The sequence below is a fragment of the Poromitra crassiceps genome (assembly GCF_964638095.1).
Source record: "Poromitra crassiceps genome assembly, chromosome: 5".
Taxonomy (NCBI): Eukaryota; Metazoa; Chordata; class Actinopteri; order Beryciformes; family Melamphaidae; genus Poromitra; species Poromitra crassiceps.
In genome coordinates this window covers 28,511,435-28,531,885 of record NC_139642.1, presented here as the reverse complement: position 1 = coordinate 28,531,885, position 20,451 = coordinate 28,511,435, and the positions used below count along the sequence as shown (strand labels likewise).

Genomic DNA, 20,451 nt, shown 5'->3' with positions numbered 1-20,451 from the left:
TTTACTTGTTAAATGTTTTCTTTTTACTAAGTCCATTATTTTATCCATGCTGCCTATTAAAAAAATATATACCATAGCATTTCCACAAGTGAGTGACACATGTTACATTTGTGTACACTCAATTATATCAGCTACATTAAGGAGATCAGAGACTGAACTGTCTGTGCCATTGACACTTGAACACGCTTTATTCCTGTCGGTGTCAAAAACAGTAAGTGTTCTGTACACTCTATTCCTTTATTCCAAAAGCAGCAGACACCCGCATTCGCCTTGTGTCTATAATTTCTACACAAAATTCTTCGTAATCTTCCTGCAGACTGAAATGGAACATGAACGGTTCCCTTAGTTCAGTCTCCTCTTCATCCAGGCCATCAGACATCTGTCGCAGTTCCACCACTGCCCTCAAGCGATCTTCCTTGTCCATGGTGATGACTTGGGGAAGGGAAAGTTTTCCCTTGAATGTTTTTGTGCCACACCACCTTGCTGCCTCAATGGTGTCCCTAAGCAGAGCATCCTCCTAATCAAAAATAAAGAAAACCAGGTTGGAGAAGGCAGAAAACAGTGAAATAAGAAAAGCCCACAACAGGCAACATACCCCGTTCCCTGTTCCCAGTTCTGGCAAGTTCTCAGTTTCTTCTAGAAAGGAAACAGATTGTGGTTCTTATAGGCACAATAACAATGCAAGATGTAAAAAAAAAAAGATCATTAGCAGATTTGAAGTATACTGGTTTAATGAAAATGGAAAAATGACTGCAAAACCAGCGACATCCCACATCTACAACCTTGATGGATGTATATGGGTGTTGCTGGCCCAATAAATGATTTCTCAACTGAAAACACACCATGTTTAACATCAACACACTGACAGGCCAAAAATCTGTCCTTGAGACACTGTCTCAAAGTGGTGGGTATGCTTTCTCTTGTAGTGTGTTTTAAAGTTTTTTTTGTTTAACTTCACTGTGCAATGAGGACAAGTGAATTTCTTTTGTTGACTGGCTTTAGAATACTCTGCGGGGGCCAATGGGGGCTTTGTGGGGGCCTCTGGATGTTGAGCGGGGACCAATGGGTGCTGTGTGGGAGCCTCTGGATGCTGAGCGGGGGCCTCTGGATGCTGAGCGGGGGCCAATGGGGGCTGTGTGGGAGCCCCTGGATGCTGGGTGGGGGCCAATGGGGGCTGTGTGGGAGCCTCTGGATGCTGAGCGGGGGCCTCTGGATGCTGAGCGGGGGCCTCTGGATGCTGAGCGGGGGCCAATGGGGGCTGTGTGGGCGCCTCTGGATGCTGAGCGGGGGCCAATGGGGGCTGTGTGGGGGCCACAGAGTGCTGCATGGGTGCCATGGAAGCTGCGATGCGCCATGGGAGCTGGTGTATTTGTAAATGCCTTGCAAATTGCATTCTATTTATAATTGTTGCTGCACAATAGCAGCAATGAAAATGTGTTGCCGTCCGACAACTTAGGCCACACTTGATCATTGTGAATTCTGTAAGAGAGGAATGAAGGGAACAAGATTCATACTTGTGAAAAAATAGTATATATATAATAAGTAATTAATTTGTGTAATATGTAAGTTCCGCACCTTTGTGTTTCACTGTGGAATGGCCTTTTATATGGTTGTCAACCATATGCTTTTCTCCCGTGTACTACTTACAGAAGTAAGTAATACAAAGCATTTAGTAATTTCAGTGACCTCACCATCTATGATAATAGAAAGGTGTCTCTATATATCAGAGGGGAAAAGAATAGACAAAAGGCACAGCAATTAAAATCCACAAGACCAAATAAAAAAAAAAAATCATCTCAACAACAAATGTTGGCCCAGACCGGCCCAAAACAAATGATCAGATTTTTTTTATATATAGCTTACTGTTATTTACCATTTAATTGTTATTTCATATCCTGATCTTCTGTTTTACTCAACAAACGCAAGCAACAACAAACACAAGCAACACAATATTTAATTAATTAAACATCAGTTGATCTTTCCTGCAGATTACTCAGATGATGGCTATTCGATTGTCTAATGCTTATATGAATGTAGCCTCAACAGCCCGGCGAACGTCACGCATTTCCCATTTTACACTGTGCCATTTTCACGTCTAGGTCTAAAAGCCGGCTTCTACCAGAGTCTTCACGTGAAGTGAAGACATTATCCGATGCAAACGTCTATGCAAATGAGTCAAACGTTGAGGTTGAGCCACTCCCCGATCTGCGTACTGCAGTCAGGGCTACTTGGTTCTCTGTAACCTCGCGTCACCAGGCTCTTCTCGGCGAGAAAGTGGCAGAAACCCCGTACTAGTGCAGCACAACAGCGCCTTTCGGTAGTTTGCAATATTATCCAAAATGGCAGGAGCTGATGGAGACGATTCTCTCTACCCTATTGCCGTGCTCATTGACGAGCTGCGGAATGAGGACGTTCAGGTAGTTACCCGTGTTTCGCTGTAATCGCCGTTTATGTTGTAAAGTGAAATAGGGGCATGTTGACATACTTTATGGGCAGGCTAGTTAGCAAGGATGCTATCCCCGGTCAAGGCCTGTTAGGAATGTTCAGCCTGGCGCACCCTGATATAACATGTTTGCTATCGTGGTTTTACACGTTAACTGTGAAATTGAGACAATGAAATTGACAGCTGGTCCCAATGTTTATACTGGTTAAATATGGAGAAAATGGGTCACGTTAGGCCAAACTAACCAGGTCACCAGGTTAGCTGCTACCGTAACGCTAGTTGCTATCAGTAAAGCTAACAGCTAGCAAGCACAGCAGTGGAGCGACCCTACCTGGCAACAGGCCGCAGTGTAACGTTAGCTCCGACTGTTGTTAACTTGCCAGTTTCTAACGAATACAGTTTAGCGTTAATGTTTCATTCAACTATAAAACGTATAGCTTCATTGGCGTTTTGCAACGTAAGCTAACGCTAGCTAGTAACGTTAGCGCTAGTACTGTAGTATGTTATCGGCCAGCTGATAGCCTACCCTGCAGACTAGATACAAACGTTAGCAAATCAACGTTACCTGAGTTGACAAGGTAAAATGGGGTGTCCCTAGCTGGGGCCACAGGTTAATGAAATAGCTTAACGTTAAGCATTGTTAGGAATGCTTCAGTTAATAAAATAGCTTAACGTTAAGCATTGTTAGGAATGCTTCAGTGTCTCATGCTTATGTTGTTGTATACAGTTACGTCTGAACAGCATCAAAAAACTGTCCACGATTGCCTTGGCCCTTGGAGTGGAGAGGACCCGCACTGAACTCCTTCCTTTCCTCACAGGTAAGTCAGACTCAACCAGTTATCATCTGACCTGTTGATGACTCAACGTGACTCCAAACTGCTGAAGTGAATGTGCTGTACAGCAGAACTGTGTCCAGACTATTCTGCCCTGAGTCATATGAATACAAAACATCCGGTCTGACGGATTTTCCCGTCTTTTGTGTGGTTTTTCATTTCAGCCAATGCCAGCTAGTGTTGTGGAATTACTTCAGACATGTCTAACTATCTACGTGTCAAATGTCATATTAATTAGGGCTGTCAAACGATTAATTTTCTTAATCGCGATTAATCGCATCTTTGTATCGCATGTTTAAAATGCCATTATTTTGCATTGCAAAGCATTTTTTATTAGATATTAATAATTCTTACCAGTGTGTCGTGATTGGGAATCAAATTAATGCAAATAAATGTACTTTGTGATCTTGAATTTTAAGATTTATTTTCAATTCAATAGAAGTGCAATGTAGACAGGAGGTCACAAAATGTCTACAAAATGCATCTTGAATAGAAAATAAATGCACAATAATTGTAAACACTCCAGAAAGGCTTGACTAAAAGTACGGGTGCGACGAAGGGGACTAAATAGCGGCATGCGATTAAACGCGTTATGGGCGGCCCTATCGCATCGCGATTAATGCGTTAACGCTGACAGTCCTAATATTAATACATGGTCATTTAACTGTCCAAATGGTTTAGGAAGCTGATTTTGATGAGAGAAAGCCGTAGAGCTTGGGTGACGTTTGAAAAGTACTGTTTGTTGCCTCGGCGTTTTCACTTGTGTCATACTCATGTCATACTGACAGCTTTGCTTTGAGCGAACGCCTGAATGCGGACTAAGGTTAGTTGGATGGGGCGAAGGCACATGACAGTTCATGAGTGCACGGCACGCATTGGGAAAAGTATTAATTAACCAAATGAACATTAATGAATTTGAGGTTGAGTCGGATAGAGGTGCTAAATATCGGTTTCGATATATGCTTGGTTAATTGCCCAGCCTTATTGTAAACATTACATGGTACTGTAGCTGTCCGACTTGGGATAACTGTCCGCAAAAATGTCCGACTCAGGATACAGTGACGTTACTTCAAACCACAGTGTTACATTTTCACCACAGAATCTGTGCTCAGCTGTTTCTTCTTATGTATGGATGTCAGTTGGGATTTATTTCTGTCTCTCATCCTTCAGACACCATCTATGATGAGGATGAGGTGCTCTTGGCCTTGGCTGAGCAGCTTGGCAATTTCACTATGCTGGTTGGAGGGCCTGAGTTCGTCCACTGTCTCCTGGTGAGTTTGGCAGTGTCTGACTCGGATTTGCTTATAAGGGCATGCCTCTTCCCAGGTGTTGAACGGTTTTAAACAATGGCAGACACTTTCAACTTAAGCCATTTATTTCCACACATGAAGTCTGGAACATGCCCGGTAAATCAGTCCAGGGTATTTACCAGTCTTACCCTTCTAGACATGAGGGAGCGTTGTTTCTATACATACGGAAAAGGTCAGTGTTTTTTGGCTGAGTAGAGCGGGCAGGGGGGGGTGCGGATGTTTTGCTGCACAGCAGTGGTGCGGTGCTGCTGCAGAGACAAAGGAACAGAATTGGCACCCAATGCCTCTGCATACACTGCATCCGCAACACGAGATCTTTACCCAATACTTTTCTCCACTTTCTCCACGCACATGTCTCTGCGAAGTTCCCGATGCATTCTGACGCATTCAAGCAATAATGTGGGGTGGCAATTAGGGTTGGGCGATATGTCAAAATTATCACGTGTGCTTGCATGTGATACCTAACATCTGGTGTGTCTGAATCCATAAAGCTTGAAGCAGAGGCTGTAAACGCTTCCCCTCTCTCGTCACACAGCCCCCTCTGGAGAGTCTGGCCACAGTGGAGGAGACGGTCGTGAGAGACAAGGCCGTGGAGTCCCTGCGTAAGATCTCTCAGGAGCACTCTCCAGTCGACCTGGAGGTGCACTTTGAGCCCTTGGTCAAGCGGCTGGCCAGCGGTGACTGGTTCACCTCTCGTACATCTGCCTGTGGCCTCTTCAGCGTCTGTTATCCCCGCGTCTCCAGCACTGTCAAGGCCGAGATCCGCCAGTAAGGGCCTTCTTCAGGGAGGGGGAAGAGGGGAAAAAAATACTTCCTCTAAAATAACTCACTTGATTTATACATTTTTATGCATTCATTTAGCATAGTTCACTATTAGTCCTGAAGTGATACATTTGGCTTTTTGTGTCTCTGGTATAATGTGTGTGTGTGTGCTTATCTCTCTCCAGGCATTTCCGCACCTTGTGCTCAGATGACACTCCTATGGTGCGTCGTGCTGCAGCATCTAAGCTGGGGGAGTTTGCTAAGGTCCTGGAGCTAGATTATGTCAAGAGTGACATCATTTCCCTCTTCACTGCACTGGCCTCTGATGAGCAGGTATGTGATATGAACGTTTGTCTTCCTCCACCATCTCAGCCTAAAATGTTGCAGGCCTAAATCTTTCTCTCCAGTTGAAAGTGGATGTCCAAACTGATCGGCTTCCTCTAATCCGTCAGGACTCAGTGCGGCTGCTTGCGGTGGAGGCGTGTGTCAGCATTGCCACCCTGCTGCCCCAGGAGGACCTGGAGACCCTGGTGATGCCTACCCTGCGCCAGGCTGCAGAGGACAAGTCCTGGAGGGTCCGCTACATGGTCGCTGACAAGTTCTCTGAGGTAAGCAACCGAGGAATTGCACAAATTCTCTGAAGTCATGCAGTAGCATTCTTTTAATAAAAAGGGCAGTTTACAAAATCTACCAATAACTTGTTGAACAAGTATTTATTATTCACATGAATTGCACTTGAAACAACTATACATTCTGAATTTTCTCAGTTGAAAACTTCAAAGAAGTCATGGAAATGTTACCTCATGGGAATATCATGAAAATTTACATCACGTCCATTGTTGGAACTGTGTTGACCTTACTGTTAGGGTTGGGTATCATTTGGATTTTAACGATTCTCAATTCCGATTCTTTGATGCGTGGTTTACTATTACTCTTTAATAAAGCAACAGTATTTCTTATCCAATTAATCGATCTAATAACTGGTAGAATAATCTATTACTAAAATAACCGATAGCTGCAGCCCTATAGACGGTTTTAACTTGACAACAATACAAACTGTCACAACCCACCTGAATATCCGATTTACTAAACCCCAGAGAAGAATAATAATAATATCCGGTCTACTTCCTGTAGACATAGCCGAGCGCAGGCAGATATTCGGTTCATATTAAATGTTAACGTTAGGCCGTGTCTCCGACAGACACAGTAACAACGTAGCCTATTTAGGTCTTTATGTCTTGTAGTAGTTACTAGTTGTTGTTGATAGTTGCCATAACAACCACCCCTATCGGAAAGACATGCACACGCTGGGTAGTAGGAAGCGTTGTTGTCTGGTCCGGAGCTAGCCTGAGAGGCTAATAAAAGCTACTTGTTAAAGAGTAAGCTGACTATCATTATGTTATTGCACCAGCCCGCATAGGCCTATCTTTACATTTAAACGTTTACATAGCAAAAATATAAATATAATTATGTCAGCGTTCCCCTGAACAGCTGAGAAAGTGGTGCACACTGTAAATAGTTAAACTGTGAAGATGATACAATTCAGCAGGTGGCGGTAATGCAACATTTAAGGATGCCAACCGCCATAAAACACAGAAGAAGAAGCTGAGAAAAGGGGAGTGCTGTGGGGTTGCACCAGTGGTTGCACCTGGTGAAAATAGTCTATATCCTGCCTTACCTTTTTCGTTCTTATTTTCTCCATCCTCTGTGCTTTGCTGCTTTAATCAAGGTGATCAGATTCACCTGTTGTTTTGGGGGATCAACAGTTATTCTTATCTAATCTTTAACACAAACAGTAACTAACTAATACAAGACTTTGTCCTTTTTTTGTCCTAAAAAAACCACCGTGTCTTTTGTATTGGTATTTTGCCCCACATCGTGATTTGCATTTTTAAACTAGTTGCTGTCCCATTGAATCTCTAGCTTCAGAAAGCAGTAGGACCAGAGATCACGAAGAACGACCTGGTCCCAGCCTTCCAGAACCTGCTGAAGGACTGTGAAGCGGAGGTCCGTGCTGCTGCAGCCAACAAAGTCAAAGGTCAGGAACATTTTGTTGCATACGAGTGCAGTGCCACCACCCCCCCCTCCCCACACATTCACACATTGTGCTCTCCAACTCTTCTCTGATATGCAAAGGACATAATACATAGTATACACACACACACACACACACACACACACACACACACACACACAGATTCATGGAATTAGTAGATAGATGTCTGCTGATGATTGAATGCATTCATTTCTAACTGGATATTTAAGGGCAAAGGGGAGACTATATGGGAAATATAATTGCATTGATGACATTGAATAAAATGTTTCCAGTTCTTGTCAAGTTGTTTTTTCCATATTTAACTAAGTGTGTATTTTTTTTAGAATTCTGCGAGAATCTTCCAGAAGACAGTCGTGAGCAAATCATCATGACTCACATTCTGCCCTGCGTCAAGGTAAAGAATACATTCATCTGCCACATTGATGTCACTTCTCTCATGCTTTAGTTTGAACTTTGATGGATTTGCTATGAGTTCTAAGTTACTGAAAAGGACTTGATAGTGTCATATCCGATTCCCCCCACCACAAGGCTCTTACAGACGGTTTTCACGGAATTGTCAGTCCTGCTCTGCTTCTCTTTTTTTCCTTTTTCCCGTCCATAGCAAACACTGCAACAGGAAGTGAGCTGGGGTTCAATTTAGAATGTTTTTGTTGTCAAGTTAAAACCGTCTATACAGTCTTGAGGTCTTGTGACGTCCTCTTGACGCACGTCTTGAACCAGCAGATCCACTGCTTCTTCTTTCCAGTAAATAACTCACTGCACTGAAGCAGCTGGCTGTGTGTCCTTTAATCCTCTTGATCTGATTAAATGAGCAAACCCATAATATAGGTTAGGTTAAATCTAGGTTGGGAAAAAGTATGTCAATGTTTGGACAGCAGGTGGCACTGTTGTACAAGTGGTTTTCCACAGCACAGTTCAATCTTCCAATTCAGATCCCCAAAATCATTGCCAGTTGATATTTCTTATTATTATTATTGTGTACTCATTTCTGGAGGCAGTGCATCCTCTAAAAAGTTCAAGTGAGTGTCGTAGCTTGCAAACATGCTCATACTCAAGAGTTTTAATCACAAATGAGATGTCTGTAGAGTGTTGTTAGTGTGAGCAGGGTGCAAACAGAGCCTAAAGTGAGATGTCTGTAGAGTGTTGTTAGTGTGAGCAGGGTGCAAACAGAGCCTAAAGTGAGATGTCTGTAGAGTGTTGTTAGTGTGAGCAGGGTGCAAACAGAGCCTAAAGCGAGATGTCTGTAGTGTTGTTAGTGTGAGCAGGGTGCAAACAGAGCCTAAAGTGAGATGTCTGTAGTGTTGTTAATGTGAGCAGGGTGCAAACAGAGCCTAAAGTGAGATGTCTGTAGTGTTGTTAGTGTGAGCAGGGTGCAAACAGAGCCTAAAGTGAGATGTCTGTAGAGTTGTTAGTGTGAGCAGGGTGCAAACAGAGCCTAACGTGAGATGTCTGTAGTGTTGTTAGTGTGAGCAGGGTGCAAACAGAGCCTAAAGTGAGATGTCTGTAGAGTTGTTAGTGTGAGCAGGGTGCAAACAGAGCCTAAAGTGAGATGTCTGTAGAGTTGTTAGTGTGAGCAGGGTGCAAACAGAGCCTAAAGTGAGATGTCTGTAGAGTTGTTAGTGTGAGCAGGGTGCAAACAGAGCCTAAAGTGAGATGTCTGTAGAGTTGTTAGTGTGAGCAGGGTGCAAACAGAGCCTAAAGTGAGATGTCTGTAGTGTTGTTAGTGTGAGCAGGGTGCAAACAGAGCCTAAAGTGAGATGTGTGTAGAGTTGTTAGTGTGAGCAGGGTGCAAACAGAGCCTAAAGTGAGATGTCTGTAGTGTTGTTAGTGTGAGCAGGGTGCAAACAGAGCCTAAAGTGAGATGTCTGTAGTGTTGTTAGTGTGAGCAGGGTGCAAACAGAGCCTAAAGTGAGATGTCTGTAGAGTTGTTAGTGTGAGCAGGGTGCAAACAGAGCCTAAAGTGAGATGTCTGTAGTGTTGTTAGTGTGAGCAGGGTGCAAACAGAGCCTAAAGTGAGATGTCTGTAGAGTTGTTAGTGTGAGCAGGGTGCAAACAGAGCCTAAAGTGAGATGTCTGTAGAGTTGTTAGTGTGAGCAGGGTGCAAACAGAGCCTAAAGTGAGATGTCTGTAGTGTTGTTAGTGTGAGCAGGGTGCAAACAGAGCCTAAAGTGAGATGTCTGTAGAGTTGTTAGTGTGAGCAGGGTGCAAACAGAGCCTAAAGTGAGATGTCTGTAGTGTTGTTAGTGTGAGCAGGGTGCAAACAGAGCCTAAAGTGAGATGTCTGTAGAGTTGTTAGTGTGAGCAGGGTGCAAACAGAGCCTAAAGTGAGATGTCTGTAGTGTTGTTAGTGTGAGCAGGGTGCAAACAGAGCCTAAAGTGAGATGTCTGTAGAGTTGTTAGTGTGAGCAGGGTGCAAACAGAGCCTAAAGTGAGATGTCTGTAGTGTTGTTAGTGTGAGCAGGGTGCAAACAGAGCCTAAAGTGAGATGTCTGTAGAGTTGTTAGTGTGAGCAGGGTGCAAACAGAGCCTAAAGTGAGATGTCTGTAGAGTTGTTAGTGTGAGCAGGGTGCAAACAGAGCCTAAAGTGAGATGTCTGTAGTGTTGTTAGTGTGAGCAGGGTGCAAACAGAGCCTAAAGTGAGATGTCTGTAGAGTTGTTAGTGTGAGCAGGGTGCAAACAGAGCCTAAAGTGAGATGTCTGTAGTGTTGTTAGTGTGAGCAGGGTGCAAACAGAGCCTAAAGTGAGATGTCTGTAGAGTTGTTAGTGTGAGCAGGGTGCAAACAGAGCATAAAGTGAGATGTCTGTAGTGTTGTTAGTGTGAGCAGGGTGCAAACAGAGCCTAAAGTGAGATGTCTGTAGAGTTGTTAGTGTGAGCAGGGTGCAAACAGAGCCTAAAGTGAGATGTCTGTAGTGTTGTTAGTGTGAGCAGGGTGCAAACAGAGCCTAAAGTGAGATGTCTTTAGAGTTGTTAGTGTGAGCAGGGTGCAAACAGAGCCTAAAGTGAGATGTCTGTAGAGTTGTTAGTGTGAGCAGGGTGCAAACAGAGCCTAAAGTGAGATGTCTGTAGTGTTGTTAGTGTGAGCAGGGTGCAAACAGAGCCTAAAGTGAGATGTCTGTAGAGTTGTTAGTGTGAGCAGGGTGCAAACAGAGCCTAAAGTGAGATGTCTGTAGTGTTGTTAGTGTGAGCAGGGTGCAAACAGAGCCTAAAGTGAGATGTCTGTAGAGTTGTTAGTGTGAGCAGGGTGCAAACAGAGCCTAAAGTGAGATGTCTGTAGTGTTGTTAGTGTGAGCAGGGTGCAAACAGAGCCTAAAGTGAGATGTCTGTAGAGTTGTTAGTGTGAGCAGGGTGCAAACAGAGCCTAAAGTGAGATGTCTGTAGAGTTGTTAGTGTGAGCAGGGTGCAAACAGAGCAGATCCATTTCCGTCACAAAGTGCTTATCCTGACAACAGTGGAACACAGTTACACAGTGTAACAGTTACACAGGCAGCAGCAAAAACAAACACATCCTCTGCTGCAAAAACAGTTGAACCATCACTGATTTTTTTCAAACTATGATGCTTTCAAGACTAAGACTCTTGAAAGCATTGGAATTATTATTCCACCCATGTGTATGTTTGCATAGACATACAGTAGTCGAAGTACCTTTTATTTAAATTATGCTTCCCCCCCATGCCTGCACCAAGTATTAGTTATTACTATTATTTATTAGTTATAGTTATTTCATCTACAGTAATGAATTGCAATGACTTTTTGTCTACACTAACACCAACCAAGTAGACCTGTGGTTCCCAAACTTTTGCATGATTTCTGAATCCATGTACCCCGTTTAACGTTACCCAGCTACAACATTTGGAGTGAAAGAGTTGCAATTAGTACCTCCTGAGCAGATTTATTTTAACGTTTTATTTATTTTCATGATTTATTCTTAGCTTTTTCGGTTTTCCCCTTTCTCCCAAGTACCCCCTGTAGTACCTCCATGTACCCCTAGAGGTACGCGTAGCCCAGTTTGGGAAGCGCTGAAGTGGACTATACCCCATCAATCTGAATTGTGTTGTAAATATGGCACAAACCACCTGTTGTGATAGTTTTCCCTCATCAATGGATGAACAGATGAAATGTCACAGTCGTTTTTACCATTCTGTGCTGTGTGCTTATCCCTTTGCCTCCTCTGTGCCCCATCCCTCACCAGGAACTGGTGTCAGACACTAACCAACACGTGAAGTCGGCCCTGGCCTCTGTCATCATGGGCCTGTCCACCATCCTGGGCAAGGACAACACTGTCGAGCACTTACTGCCCCTCTTCCTGGCTCAGCTCAAGGACGAGGTAAAGGAAAATGCACACATTTCATTTTTGGACCCAATTTGGTCCAAATTCTACATTTGACACAGTTGCTTTTCGAAATGCTCATGCAGGTGTATAGGTGGCTTAAGTGCACAATGGAAGCTTCCTGTACAGTAAAGCCTTTCTGCGTTTGACTAAGTTCTGTTCTGGCATGGCTCACAATGATCAGCTTGTCTGAGACGGGTTAATACCATTTAGCCACAGCCACCAGATGCACCTGGCCTGTGTAGGAGGGTGACTCATATTGTTCGCAGCCAGACTGAGACCTTAGAATAAGAAGATTGCATCGCTGTGTCTAGAGGGTGCTATAATGAAAAGCTGGAGTAATGTATGAACGGATAAATTATTGCCCTATATTGTAATTATATAACGTTATAAAATAGTAGGATCCACTTAATCCTGCAGCTCATAGTTTTGTAATGAAATTGCACACACTCATGCATCAGCATTTCATTTATTTTTTTTGTTGCTGGCAATGTTAGACCTACTTTTGAAATTATTTTGTTCTTGGAGTTTTTCCAGTAGCAGAATGAAGCCATTGCACAGCAGTGGGTTATATAGGTGTACTGGCCAGGTTGCAGCTTAATATCCGTGTACATTCTTTCTCCCTCTGTCTCTTAAAGGAGAACTTCACCGAAATACAATGCTGATTTATTTTGCACATGACCTCACACATTATCTGTAAGCATTTGAATGACATCACCGGTCCACAAACTAAACTGAACTCAAATCAACTCTCAATAACTGTCGAACTGATTGAATGGCTGCAAAACTGTTGACAGTTTTCTGACATGCGTGAGATCATGTGCAAAATAAATCGGCATTGTTTTTCTGTGACGTTCTCCTTTTAACAGATTCATCTAGAATGGTGGCCCAGCCATGTCTTGTTGTCAAATCAGTACATTTATATAAGATGTAATTTGATTTTGAGAGCGGCCATGAGTTTGCCAGGTTAACAACAAAGGTATATTTGGGAGGCTAGAGGCTGTCATTTCCACTGCTGCTTTTCTCGGTCCTATTTAAAGGTGTCCCATTTTCCTCAAAGCACAAAACAAGAGCAGGAGTGTGTCTCTCTCTAATTAGATTCAGTCCAAACTGACAGATTTGACTTGCAAATTGCCCAAATTTGAGGTGCATCCATCTGAGGACCATTTTAAAGGGAACAAGAGGGAGAACATTCTGTAGAAAATGTCTCACTGATGTCACTAATGTCATTCTGTCGACCATTTAATTACAGTGTAGCAATTGTACACCCCATGCCTTATTTGGCTGCTGGTCTCATCCTACTACTTGGTTAACAAGCTTGACATAGTGTTAAATTGGTGTGAACAACAGTCGCTAGACGCTAGGAAACAGGGCTTCTGGCTGTGACATGATGTTGATGAAAAGTTTGTTTAGCAGTTGCCGTTGTTAATGTGCTATCAAAATCAGAACGAAAGCAGATCTCCATATAAGGCTATTGGATGCAAACCCAACAGTTAGGCTAGGTTACATTATTCTGGTCAAAACTACTTCAAAGTCACGTTGAGCCTTTTTTGTTTAGAGTGACTAAAGTAGCATGGCTTGGGCACAGCCAAGAAATTTGCACCTTGGAGAGAGTAGAAAGCAACACTGGGAAAAAAAATTAAGTTGTAACTCAAGCAAAACCTTGTATTTTCCCATCATGCCGTTTGATTTGCTTAATATTTGGGGATTTCGTGGTGCTATGGAAGAGCGTCTGTGTGCTTAACTTCATCACGTCCTTCATCCTGCCTCTCCCCAGTGCCCTGAGGTGCGTCTCAACATCATCTCCAACCTAGACTGTGTGAACGAGGTGATCGGCATCCGTCAGCTCTCCCAGTCACTGCTGCCGGCCATCGTGGAGCTAGCCGAGGACGCCAAGTGGAGGGTCCGCCTCGCCATCATAGAGTACATGCCCCTGTTGGCGGGACAGCTGGTGAGTCATGGAGTGTCTGAAGCACAACTTTCCCACCAGGAACCACTAGAAAGTCCTATAGGCTTGTGTATTGGAGATTGAAGGGATGATCGCCATTTGATTTTTCCGCCACTGATATTAAAAAGGATGGCTTTACCGATAATCAACCCACTTTGGATCATTAATCATCTCTGTGATATAAGCACATGGGCAGTGTTTACCTTCTCTCTCGGTTTCGATGCGATTCTCCGTGGATGTGCGCATACTTAAAACATAGAAATGAACAATAACAGCCGCCCTCGGAGCAGATTCCGTGTCTCTCGAGCAGGACTTCCGCAGTTCCGTTGTGACGTAAAACGCATCACAACGGAACAAACACTTGGCCAGAGGAGGAAATGGGAGCTCTCCGTGAGGAAAACGGAGAGAGAATGTAAACACTGCCCATGTGCTTATATTACCGAGATTAATGATACAAAGTGGGTTGATTGTCGGTAAAGCCATCCTTTAAAGCGATTTTAACTAATTTGATATCATAAGACATTATACAAATAATCTCTAGAATCTGCGCCCTGCTGTGTGAACTTAGAGATGTTTCTGCCGGAGCATGTCCGCCCACACAGAGCCCCGTTAATCAGCACGAGTGAGGGGAGGAAAGCCGTGCATTATAGCAGCTCTCCTCTCCTGTCTCACCGTCTTCTCCTCTCAGCGAGCGTCAAGCATAGCATCAAATAAGCCAGAATGTAAAAGTAGGTCTTCCACAGCGGGCTTTCAAAATAAAACCCTTATTGTAGCGTTAATATTAATGTTGAGTAATGCTTTAGACTAGTTTCACTCCATATGTAATCTTAACATCACGAGGAGTATTTTGATACAAGTGTAATCTATTTTATGGCGCTTCCTCATATTTAAGGCTATGAGTGATTGTTTATTTTGTAAACAGCTATGAGGTACAGAGCACTGCGTGCTTTTATTTCCATGCCTCCACCGGCGATAGGGTTGTCCGTCCATCCGATTCTCGTTAATGCGATATCTCGGGAACGCCCTGATGGAATTGCTTAAAATTTGGCTGAAACGTCCACTTGTATTCAAGGATGAACGGATTCACTCACACTTACATGCTTTAAAAAAACCTGATATTTAATAGATTATGGAGATTGGATCGCTTATCGGTGATCTTGAGTAACCACGATTTGACGATATGAAAATAGAAACGATTGCCCAACCCTAATAGAATATGTGTTAAAAGGTCTTCTTGGTGCCTCCAAGCATACTGTCTGTCTTTCTGGACTCCCTTGCCCTAACTACACTTTATCCTTGCGTCCTAACTAAGCTGTGTCCTTACGTCCACAGGGAGTGGAGTTCTTTGACGAGAAGCTCAACACCCTCTGTATGGCCTGGCTCATTGACCATGGTAAAGCACTCTACCTCCGCCTGTGACTCCTTAACAATCCACTACCCCTTCTCTTCTTCACTTATCGCACATAGCACATGTTCTCAGGCTAGGCTACAACCTGCTTCTGTTCCATTATGTATTGCGGAAGGGACGCAGTAGTTGTCAACGTTGTTTCGACCTTTGTGTCAGTGACTAAATCCGCTGTCCTCAACCGATGGTAGTAGCATCATTAAAATGAGATTTCCATATCTCTGAGTGCTAGGACACTGCCGTGCCTTCTGGCCTGCGTCCAGCCCATCGGCAGACGCAGAGGTCACTCTCAGTGGGTTGCTGATTTGCGTCCATGCCGCTTGCTTAGCACGCCCCAGTTTGAGTATTTTCCCTGCGTTCGGCCCGTTTCTCCTCGTCCTGCGCTCTCTCTCTATGATGGAGAGAGCCTGCTTGTAGATGGAGAGGGGCTGAGAGCCGTGAGTCGTGAGTATCAGCAGCGCTCGCCTGCTGCTTACCATGCCAATAAGAGCACTCCTCTCCGGTCCTGCACACTCGTCGTGTAGAGGAAACGGCACATTGAAATACCAAGTGGGAGATATAATCTTATCAATTGAGGGTTACTACATCCTTTGTACAGTGTGTTTTGATAGCTATTTGTACTACTGGACACCATAGTGGAGATTAGCTACTCCATTTTACTCTGTTGCATGAAAGAATTGTACTTGCTGTACATAACGCCTGACCTAGTTTAGCTGTCGTTTGGCCTTATTGGCCCAGTAGGCCACAAGCTACAGTGTAATGCTGTGGATGTATACTGTGGAAGTATGCTGTAGTTAGTGGAGCTAAGACGTCACAGTTTGGGTCACTCAGCGGGTGACCTTAGATGTGTGGCAGCTTTGCCCTGGGCCCTTCTTTCTACCCAGCAGCCATTGCACGCTAACCTGGGAGGGAACTCCCCCTATCCGTACCCTGGGAAAGCGCTGTACCCACAAATGTACACAAACGCACACTGCTCCAGTTTATAACTTAGAACATTGTCTTTTGCGTACATTTTTCACTCTACAAGTGTGGTCTTCTCTTCACTCTACAAGTATGGTCTTCTCTTCACATTGAGTTTTCCAATTAGTGACACACACGCTATTGAGGACAAAGGGCCGGCTGAGTTACATCATTGGAATGTTCCGTGTGTACGCCGCGCGCGCCACGTCTGGCTGTGCTAGCCTTATGTAAGCCTTTCAAAGAAGGAAAGAACTACCGAAATCAGCCTAGAATCTCCCCTGCACTGTCAAACACATAAAAAAAAACACCTTCACACAGACGATTGTTGTACAGTAGATTACAGCTCTTTACAGAGCTCTTGGGTCTCTAATCTTATCATATTTCACGTCCCATTTACTGACTGAACACTTACTTGGCTTTGTGATAATGCTATGTCTGGTCAGGTGTCTTATCAAGTTGCCATTTTGAAATTTGTAATGCAGTATAGTACTAATCCGGGCTGCTATTGAATAGAACCCACTGTGGAATAGCTTAGCCCTGTGTCATCATCTTTATGCGGCTGTCCTTTTTTATGACATTACTTTTTGCATATTATTTTGTTTCATTGCTCAGATGAAATTACGGTACTAAATTCATGGGAGTCGCAGAGACAATTGTGGCGTGTTAATATTAGGTACATCTGGTCAGATCAGCTTGGACAACACAATAACACAATAACACATTGGACAACACAATAACACAGTAACACAATGTTGAAACATGGAATGACTGCCCTTGTGTCTCTTCCTTTTAGCAATAACAGCGGTTGAATTTTTGTGGTAAATACCAGAGAGCAAAATCACTCCTGTTTCACCTAGTTTAACTTTTTACCCCACTTTTGCTAAAAGCAACATAGCAGGATTATGACCTGGGGGGGAAACTGGGAATTATCCTTATCCTTAAATTGCTGCTGACAAATTGGACTAGAAAAGCCACAAAGTCCATAACCACTTTTCAGCTAGTCACTATATAATACACTACTCAATATACTCTACACATGATGTAACACTCCAATGTACATTGCCAATTTGCTGAATTTCTATTGAAGTCCTTTCGCATCGTATCCCAAATATTTGCTGTTGTCTCCGTTTGTTTGTAGTGTACGCCATCCGAGAGGCGGCCACCTGTAACCTGATGAAGCTGGTGGAGAAGTTTGGAGCGGAGTGGGCTCAGAACACCATTGTGCCCAAGGTGCTGGGCATGGCCAACGACCCCAACTACCTCCACAGGATGACCACACTCTTCTGTATCAATGTGAGTCAGAGGCCTTGCTGCTGTCCCATTCACGACCTGGGAGTTATTTTAGAATCTTTCAAGGAAAAGTCTTGTCTTAGCGTTACTTTTTTAAATTGTTTTTAATTATTATTTATTTGTAGATGTTAAAAAAAGAAAGAAAGAAGAAAAACAGAATCAGACAAAAGGAAATCAACAAAAGCATATGCAGGTGGACAGGAAACCCTATTTGAGCTTATTCTGGGTCTCTACCTCAAAAATGAAACCACTATTAATAATAACCTGTGACGTGAAACATTTCTCCATACTAGTATCCGCCAGCCTCTGTCCAAATTAGATGAATATGCTTTCTTGTTGTTTTCCTCTCGTGCATCCGTCATGCCTAAACAATGCCTATGTGGTGTCTCTCAGGCTTTGTCAGAGGCGTGCGGTCAGGACATCACCACCAAGCAGATGCTGCCTGTAGTTCTGAAGATGTCCAACGACCAGGTGGCCAATGTCCGCTTCAACGTGGCCAAGTCCCTGCAGAAGATTGGCCCCGTCCTTGACAGCAAGTATGTTGTCTGTTTGTTTTCAGAATCCCCCCCCCCAAATAGAAAATAAAAAAATACAGTGTTTCCTTAACCCATTGATACCTGATGCAGCATTTGTGTGTGTATCCCTTTAAGATCGCGGTCTTAAAGGGATACACACACAAATGAGGGATATACACGCAAATGCTGCATCAGGTATCAATGGGTTAAAGTCATGGGACGAGCGGTGCACGTGAATACATCTTTATCCTGTGTGTTCCTCTCCAGTGCTCTTCAAACAGAAGTGAAGCCAGTGCTGGAGAAGCTGGCCACCGACTCAGACATGGATGTCAAATACTTTGCCCAGGAGGCCATCAGTGGTAAGCATTTCTCTCTCCTTTTCCTTTGGTGAATTGAATTATATTAAACAATGCTGCACATAATATGCATTGCTGCTGCTTTCTGTAGTGAGTGATATTAACTCCCTCTCTCTCCTCTCTCCACAGTTCTGGCCCTGGCATAACCCAATTCAGCATGGCGAAACCAGACAACCACCCAAAACAACAACTCAAACACTTTTACAAGATATTTATTGATGTTCGGGAACAACTGGTTAATGTATAGAGAAAGCTGTTAACAATTGTTTGATCCATTTTCTGTTTTGTTTTTTTTACTGTCCCAATGCGTAGTAAATGTCCAGGCATAGCACAGGCTTCCTTCGTTAACCCTTGCTGTAAATGGGTGCTTTAACAAAGGCAACATGTGATGAAATTGCATTAAGTGGTGCATGCTGCTGACTAAAGTGCTACTGTACTAGCTAGGTGTCGCTAATCAGAACCCCTCTCACATTCCTCCCTTTCACATCTTCAGCCACGCCTGTACTTTAGCCACGGCCGCTGCAGCGTACCACTTCTACCGGTGGTAGAACATGATGTTTATTTTTGCCGAGCCACCTCCCCGTACAGCTCTTTGGTAGCCGCCTTCTCCCCGAGACACTGGTGCTGCTCTCAAGAGAAAATGATGGAGAGGTCTGTGCAGTTCTAGTAGAGGTCTTCTTTCATCCACCACGCTAAAACCCTTTGTCGCTTGAATGGTCCACACGCTATTGTTTCTTTACAAAGCTCTGGTAAAGAAATATGGGTGTGCCCATTACTGCATGTTAACAGATGAACCCTTTCAAAGGTTGCTTGTACTCATCAATCTCTCAAAACGGATGGTGTCCTTTTCCCAAACCCACTCAGCCAGCCACCCTTCTCTTCTGTACGGTTTGTGCTCTGCAGCAACACCACTAAGATTCAATTGGTCAAACAAATGAATTGCCTCAGCCCAATGTTCCTCAGCCCAATGTTCCAGGATGAAAAAATAGGGACCAGCTCAGTCATCACATGTTGCTCATAATTGTCAGCCCTCCAGCCCCCCAGTCATTTGGTTCTGTGCGAGGGTGCGAAAAGAAATTGTCGGTGGTTGTAATTTTCTGCAAAATGTTCTCGTCATTGCTCTTAATCTGTGTGCCAATGGTTTTGACAAGCAATGGCGTATTCTTTTTGGTATGCTTGGGTAAAGTAAACCGTTTGCACCTGTTCCGTTATGTAAAGAGCCAGCGTTGCCATGTTCCTCTCTGTAAGGGACACGCTATTCCTTGGTGTTAATGGGATGGTAGAACTATGTTGACCACAGCTATCAGGGCTGTGGGGTTTGAGGGAGAAAACGACACTCCTCGTGTCCCGGTTCCACCCAGTTTCCCCCTGAAGGGTCATGCTTGTTCATTCCTACTTGTGTTTAAAAGCATCATGTGGTCAGTGAATGTTTAGGCCCATCCGATGATCGTTGCTTACAAATCTATAGGAGAACAATGCACGTATTCACAGGAGGTGGGATGGGGACATAGGGAAGGCTGCATAGTGTTTTATTACGGGGTGGGAGCTGGGTGCTTATGGGCGGGTTGAATAAATGTATTGTCTGTTGAAAAAAGAAACTTGTCGCTCCCGCTGTTCTCTTGTTCCCCCGTCTCCTCTCTCATTTTGTTCTCTTAAATAAACCTTGATTGTTGATTGTCCTTTATCATGAGGACTGTGCTTCTTTATTTTCTGTTTGAATTGTCTTCACAATTGGGATGCCGTTCTGCTGTATCTTGATCTGAATAAAGTAACACAAAGAGACTGCTGTTGCCCTTAATCATTTTAGTGTTCCTACACAAGTATGGAATTTGGTTTTAGCATTTTCCAGGTCTAGAAAAAGGAAAAGAGTGGAGAAATATGTTTCCAGAGATCCAGACTATTGTCTATTGAGACTGACCATTTTTCGAAATAATAAAATTCTGAATTTAGACCAAATAAATTGATAATACAAGAAAGTGTTTTATCATGGCATCAGAATGTAACATACATGTTAACGGTTGGGTTGTAAAACCATTTAAATTAGTTACATGAACATCTAGCTGTATTCCCAACGCCTCACTCCGGGGGAGTCAAAATACCGATTTGTCACACACCCCTCTGCATCATAATACAGAGCAATGCTCTGTTAGGCCCCCTGTCTCTCTGTCGGCTGCCGCCTGCTGGTTGGAGGTCCAACTGCAAAACTGAACATCCAGCACAACCAGAAAGCATACCAAGAGAAAAG

General features: G+C 43.7%; 1 protein-coding gene across 1 annotated transcript; it reads left to right on the top strand.

Annotated features, from left to right (window-relative positions):
• Positions 1–2,278: 2,278 nt before the first annotated feature.
• ppp2r1bb (protein phosphatase 2, regulatory subunit A, beta b) lies at positions 2,279–19,989 on the top strand. Its single transcript, XM_083637183.1, has 15 exons — positions 2,279–2,417; positions 3,171–3,261; positions 4,447–4,547; positions 5,122–5,354; positions 5,534–5,681; positions 5,801–5,956; positions 7,272–7,386; positions 7,728–7,798; positions 11,595–11,729; positions 13,510–13,683; positions 15,013–15,073; positions 17,184–17,338; positions 17,729–17,871; positions 18,118–18,209; positions 18,336–19,989. Exons 1-15 carry the CDS (start codon positions 2,340–2,342, stop codon positions 18,350–18,352), a joined length of 1,770 nt encoding a protein of 589 aa, XP_083493309.1. The 5' UTR covers positions 2,279–2,339; the 3' UTR covers positions 18,353–19,989.
• The last annotated feature ends 462 nt before the right edge of the window (positions 19,990–20,451 follow it).